This window comes from Etheostoma spectabile, chromosome 4, assembly GCF_008692095.1.
Source record: "Etheostoma spectabile isolate EspeVRDwgs_2016 chromosome 4, UIUC_Espe_1.0, whole genome shotgun sequence".
Classification (NCBI taxonomy): Eukaryota; Metazoa; Chordata; class Actinopteri; order Perciformes; family Percidae; genus Etheostoma; species Etheostoma spectabile.
The window spans coordinates 1,955,608-1,962,730 of NC_045736.1; the positions used below are offsets into that span (position 1 = coordinate 1,955,608).

Below are 7,123 nucleotides of genomic sequence, written 5' to 3' on the forward strand. Positions count from 1 at the left end.
ACATTTTATTTATCAAAACTTTAATATATTTTGATTTTCTGTTGTGACTATAAAAATAATTATTATCATATTATTTTAGTGAGAACTCATAAATAACTACAAATAACTTTTTCATATATACTTTATATCAACTGATATATCGGCATATCAGATTTTTAAATAAGTAAATATTTGTATCGGCATCGCCCTTAAAAATCCTTTATCAGTCGGGCTCTAATAACAAGTCAATGAACACTAACCAACACATTTGCAATGTGATTGTTTAATTAAAAATCAGATTGTAGATCTGTTTTTTTACAGCTTTGGATCTTTTGATAATATAGAATGTATAATTTATGGAACTAGCATCATTTTAATAACATGGTTTTCGTAAAAGTATCAAAGAATCGATACTCTTGACAACCTTAATCTGGCCCAAATGACAGTCCCTAACTCTAACCATCTTCATTTAATTTGGTGTAATGAACTCAACTGTTCCATAAAAATCCTTAACGGGTTGGAGTTCCTCTACGGCGCCGCAGTGATCCCCCTCCCTGCAAGCCTGTAGCCAGAAACAGAGCTGGGTAATCAAGCAACACCCCCATGAGCCAGTGAATCACTGCATACAACTGGGTTTGTTTGTCTTGAATAATTCTGCAACAAATTCAAAACAAGACAGCACCAATCTGGGGTCAGACATTATCCAGCCGTGCTATATTCCATACAGTACAGGAGTCTCCTTAAACCCTGGACGCTTTTACAAATATTCCACCCACAATCTGCTTCAATGTAGCAAGTAATTTATAAAAAAAAAAAAAACCCTGCTGCATCTATCTTAGGACAACACACAGCGTGTCCTTGCCTTTTAGGACTCAAAACGCCTTTTAAAAAATGATCTACATAAAGACTTTCAAAGGATGTACTGGCACACATTTCACTGGATGTCTTTTGCCAATAATCCTTCCTCTAAACTCATGTAATGCATCGTCATGTATTTTTGTCATTTTGAGTTACTGCTGGCAGACTGTCAGAATAATTCACTGACATGTATAAACAAAGATTAATAAACCATCATTATTAACTTTGGGGTAACTATTGTCACAGTGTCACAGATGTTTTAAAATGGTATTTTAGCATTATGAATTAAAAATTCAATATTTAAACAGAAACTACTTGGTGTAAAATTATAATATGGGAGACAGACGATTGAACTAGTTTCTGTTTTATTGCAAAATCTATTCCAGACCTGCATGCATTTATGGATTTGTATGTTACTGATTGGTAAAAGAGTGCATTTGACCACTCTCCTCTCCATAAATTTAATATACTTCCAGTAATAAGTTGCAGCAGAATTCCCATTTTGGTAATGTTATATCTTCACATGTAATACACGGTAACTAACTTAAAGGTAATTCAAAGACAATAAGTAACTGAATTATCGACTAAATGCATCCACAATCCTAAAGGAGTGTACTGTAAAACAAGAAGCAACAACAACACTACCAGGACAAAAAGCCAAACCATGCAGTTAATTCCTGTGTTTAAACTGCATTTATCCAGAACTCTGAGCAGAAACAGGTCTTTGGTACCAAAACATGTACTAAACACAGCAGAAAATCGGAGCTGCAGGGTGTCATTTCCAATGACTCCCAGACATAATACAAAGCACCATTACAGAAGGCAATGAAATGTGCCTCTTACCCTTTGGTGGACACTTTTAGTTGAAGTGTTTCACAGCGCCATGAGCGCGCATATCTTTTTAGAATGGACGACTCTTTTTGGGAATCAGTGCTGTGACATGACATTAACAAAACCAACAATAGCTTTTCCCGGCAGCTATTGTGAGATTAATTGCAAATAAATGTTATGTGATTAGTCAAGGTATGTTGTCAAAATGTATGGTATGTTGACAAAAAGAAAATATTCATTGTCAGGTACAAGAAAGTGCGTAGCTTTGTTGCAGTTTGACTCCAGTTAGTGAGTGAAAGTCTTGGCTCTTTCAAGAGCCAGTGTGAGACGAATCTAATGCATCTTGGCAATGAATAGTGTCCATTGATTCCACCACATCAAACTCACTTCCTCTTCACAGAGCCCCTCGCATGTCTCTTCCTTGGGGTTTTTTGTGAGGGAGAGAGTGTGTGAGCACACATCCACACAGAGACACAAAGACACAAAGATGAGAATTTATACAACTTTCATGTCTCTGACAGTCACGAATGAACTGCCAACCGGAGAGAAATCTTGGACCTATTTTTTTGACGCTGATTGAGAGTGACTGATTACTTCAGGGCACAGCAACAGGCTAGGAAGGTCATGTTTACATTGACTGATAAAGTGACTCTAGCATCAGGAACCTTCCGCAAAAACACACACAAGATGCATAGAGGAGTTGACCTCAGACCCGTGGTATTACGCCAGATATTGTGGTATGACCTGCTCTTTTCTGAGAGCACCGAGAGCGCCTCAGCGCACAGCGACGGTAGTATCAGTGTGAGATCTCCTGAAGAGGAATGGAGCTGTAATGTCATTTATCTAACAGGCCTCTGTTAACGTTTGCTCCAAGGGAAGTACGAAATTGAGATAAAAGCTGGTGACCAATCGAGTGTCAGCCTGTGTAGTGCCTGGCTGCGCTGATGACGTGCTGATAAAAGCGACAGATGAGAACACATGCTACGTCTTCAGATCTCAGTGGCTTCATTTATCCAGGGCACTGCATGCCATATTAGACGGCAAAGCTTGCAAACGTAATACCAAAATCAATACTGGGATGACTGGTTTGATCCTTTTTTATCAAAGGTTTGGTCGTAAAGATAAGTATAAGCAGTCATTATCAAGAACAGCATTACTTCCCAGATTTAACATTAATGAGGGCCTTTGAGTCTTTGGTTTCATTAGTGGCAGTCTTGTTTATGAATGTGTATTGGTGGTCCAGAATAGTGACATGGGGTTTCACTAGGAGCCATAAACCACCTCCCCTCGGGACCAATGTTGTCTAATCAAGACAATGGACTTCGATCCAGTTGGTTATAAATAGATTTTTTTAAATATTGTTTCACTTGAATAATATATTACCTTTCAACTCAACTTAAAGTATGTTTCCAGTAACATGCATTTTTATTAACATATGCTTTGGCTGGTGAAGTCTTTTAGATCTACGGCCAATTTCTTTTCTTCTTCATTAGCACCTCTAAGTTCTGTGAGCACTGGACATGTCAATCGTTTAAAGTAGACCCAGAAAAATCCTCCTATTGACAATTCTAGGACATGTTTATCTAAGCTTCCAGGTTTTTTTATGGGTCTTCTCTGCTGTTAATGTACTATCCAACTATTTATTCATATCTACTATTGGTCTTTTTTAAACTGCAAAAAAGGTGATTGAACGTCTTGACCAAAATCATGACTAAATACGTATACTAATCAATGCTTTTCAGCCCTCCCCGGATTGACCAAAGCAGGCTTTTCATTTTAAGCCAGCGACCGTCAATTTCGTTGGCTGACATTGCTCATTTGAAACTGTCACTGGCAGATTTGACCAGCTCGTAGTTGGCTACCTAATAAGGCTAATGTTAGTCCATGGATTGGTTCAAAACGCTGTCTTCTGTTCACTTGTGAATGTTTTTACATTCAACACAACAAGAGAGAAGTTTTTTTTAAGTTACGGCTTACCACTGTGTGTGACTAATCTAACACTAAGTCTTGTGACGCTGGCTATGTTTGCTAATCCAATAAAGCATAATACAAATTTGCTAAAGTTAGCCTACGCTCTTATAGCACCCAGGGGTGGATTCCACACAGTGGAGAAGTACTACTAAGTGGATGTGCTAGTCCTAAACAGGACATTTTTCATGAAATGTAACCCCATGAAAAAATCAATTCATGAAATGGCCTTGAAAGTCCCATTTGGTTACTACTGTAAGTAGTAAGCTAGTCACGCTAACGACTCTGTCTCATGTTGGAGCAGATAAAAGCCCCGTTCATCCCATTTCTTAAACTTTTGCTAGTGTTTTTGGTATTAGAGTGGCTTTACAAAAGACAACGTCCTTTAAAATATCAACTTAAAGCAAAGTATTGTTCCTACTACAGCTCCATACACACTACTTCAACATAGAGTGTGACATGCCTGTCCTAACTAGTTAGGTAGTTGCTAAACTATGATTGCACAATCTCTGTTCGTTGAAGGCTTTCATGAACAATTAACATCAAATACATCTTACAAGAATTTAAAAAATAAACAGTAAAAGAGAAACAGATCTTACCTTAAAGTCACAAATGCACGTCACCATGTTCCCAATTCTTAGACACTCCCCATCAAACTTGCAGGTGTTGGTGTCGCACAGGAACAGGTCTGTGTCCCGGTCATCAAAACCTGGAGGACCAAAGCCAACAAGAGACATCAGTGACTAAATGTTTCTCTGTTCAGCCCTCAAGCAACGCTAACCTGAGCCCCGTCCAGGGTCGTCCATAATGAGTGGGTACCATTAGTCATGGCTCCCACAGCACAATGCACTCTTAGATCCTATACTGTGCACTTTAAAAAAAGACAATACTGGTACACATGCTTGTCCTTAGCTGCCAGAATGATGAAATACATTTAAAAAACACATGTCTCTGGAGGGATGAACAAAAGATATTTCTTCATTTTTATTCATCATGTTTTGGTGATTGTGGTAGACAGCGCTTTAATACGTCGGTCCACAGTCTCCCATAGGTGTTTAATAGAGGTGACATCTGGTGACTGTGGAGGGCATAGCATATGATTCAAATCATTTTGTGCCCTGCATGGAAGCATCTGCATTCACTGCGTTTCTCTACTAATTTGTTCAGGTTTTTCCTGTGCTATTTGTTTGTGTACAAGGAGGCTGACTCTGGGGCGTTGTCCTGGAGAAGCAAACCTGGGATATGATCCGATTCAGGCTGCGTTAGGGATCTCAAATGACTCCAACAAAGCATCCTGAATCAAATCAAAGAGTCACATGGGCATGAGACTAGACTGAGCTTGGGGCTATTATTCTACCTGAACTGATTGCTTTCAAAAAGCAACCCTATGTGCATGCAGGGCTTTTGCATTTCAAAGTATGTTTGTCTACAGTCAATTTGGACAGAATTCCAGTTGACACAGAGCTGGACATGTTATAGTTATTAAAGTATTATCAATGATCCATGTAGGGCCCTATTTACCCTAAGGTATAATCTCATTAATGTCAAGATAAAAGAACAAGTGTACATTCAAATTACTGGTGAAACAGTTCTATTCATCATGATACGATACTAAAGACACTGCCACAGTGATCCAAATTCATGAGGAGCTAAACATTTCCAGCAGTATTATATTTTAATCAAACTCTATGACTTGATAGCCTGGTCCTACCAGACCCTCGTACATTTTAATTGTACAAAGAGTCCACTCTCCATTGAAGTGTTAACTTCCTAGATGGCGGGTACTCTGTTGATATTTAAAACTATTGGATCTGCCCAGAGCCACTCTTGATCTGCCATAACCAATTGCTAACCTTTGGTTGTAGCATTGGCTTAGCATCGCTAGCGTTAGCCTTAGCTATCTCCTTCACCACTGAAAATGTTGTTACTGTCACTGTAGTAAGCTGGAATATCAGACTTTTCTCCTGAACCCCGTGGGGAGGAGGGCCACCAACAAGACTCAGCAAAGACTGTTGTTGCTTGGGCTTAAACTTCTGGATATTCTGCAGCGTTGCCACAACGGACCGAATGGCTTCTCTTGCATCTTTCTCCACCGCCATTACAGAACTACAACTCAAACTAGAGCACAACCTCAACGTCATCGTTCTCAGCCACACCCTCTGTTCGCTGATTGGACCGCCAATGATTTAGCCGGAGAAAAACCCGCAAATATACCGCAAATCCAAACGGTATACTGAAGGAAAATGAAAACTGAGCTGAAGTACGTAGGAGGGCGGAGCTAGGCTAATGACTTGATGGAATTCAATGAAGACAACAGACTCTGCGTTTATATTGATGATTGATTACTAATTGAATTACACCCAGTTTTGGGATGCTGTTCGGTAATGGAAACCTTTTTTTTCTGATTCTCAGTTTGTTTTGACTGCTTATGTATTTGCAGGGCTTAGTGTAACAGTCGTTATTATGCATCTGTCAAATCTGCTACATCAGCTTTAAAAGACACTAGAGCCTGACTGATAAACCAGTTATATAAGCTTATCACAGACGTGGTAAACAGAATTACAGTATATTCATGAATAATAGGCTGCCTCGCTGTTTTTAGTAAACGCTGATTTTTTCTTATGCCATGTTTAACATATTGTTGTTGTATAATTGTGTTTAATATTATAATATTTGATTTCCATTAAAGTTTCATCTTTTATAATAATAATGATAATAATAATAATAATAACAATAATAATTATGTCTCATTTTAAGGATCCTAGCCAACACTCCTTTCGAATGTATTAATGACAAAGAAATATAAGACATGTACTTATCACACTTTTACACTCAAGCGTAAATACTACTGTTGGCGTTTTGTTGTCCATCAGTCAAGCTCTCGTCTCTACACGCAGGGTAAATAAAAAGACAGATTGAACGTTGCTACCCATGGCACATGTGTTTCTTTCAAAGCATAATGTTGCTGGCAAAAAAAAATGCTTCTTTTAATCTCAATTTCTGAAGAAATGACAAAGCTGTCTTCTAACCATGCTCGCAAATAAAGAACTGAGCCAGTGCACCAAAAAAACAGAAGTGTAGAAAGTGATAACTGGATGTGGCATATTATTTGTTACTGTGTCTGCTGGTTTATGGTAATTAAGTAAAACAAAAGATGGAATTGTACTTAAATTGTGGCTTTCCGGCTGCGTTACGGCTTGGTACATTTAAACATTTACCTCATGTTTCATTAAGCGTTACATACGACAAATATTGTAATTCAAGAAGAGCCTGAAGTCCAGAATGCGTGGTATATTGGGAATTTAGGGTGAGGAAAGATACTTATCTTTGATGTTCAAAGATGAACAATGTGTGTTTTTTTTCCTTTAATTGTCTCGCTTCATGCTTTGTAGCCTTATGGGAAATTGCTTACAGCTAGGCATGCAAAGTATCAGTGGTGGAATGTAACCTAATACATTTCATTAAGTACAAATTTGAGGTACTTGTA

General features: G+C 38.4%; 1 protein-coding gene across 3 annotated transcripts in view; it reads right to left on the bottom strand.

Moving 5' to 3' along the window:
- Positions 1 to 7,123, bottom strand: part of tmeff2a (transmembrane protein with EGF-like and two follistatin-like domains 2a) — a gene marked incomplete at its 3' end in the record, with an annotated part of 180,747 nt that overhangs the window by 154,015 nt on the left and 19,609 nt on the right. For all 3 annotated transcript variants that reach the window (XM_032512961.1, XM_032512960.1, XM_032512959.1), the window contains 1 exon segment: positions 4,236 to 4,345. In XM_032512961.1, coding sequence (XP_032368852.1) covers positions 4,236 to 4,345 — 110 coding nt within the window.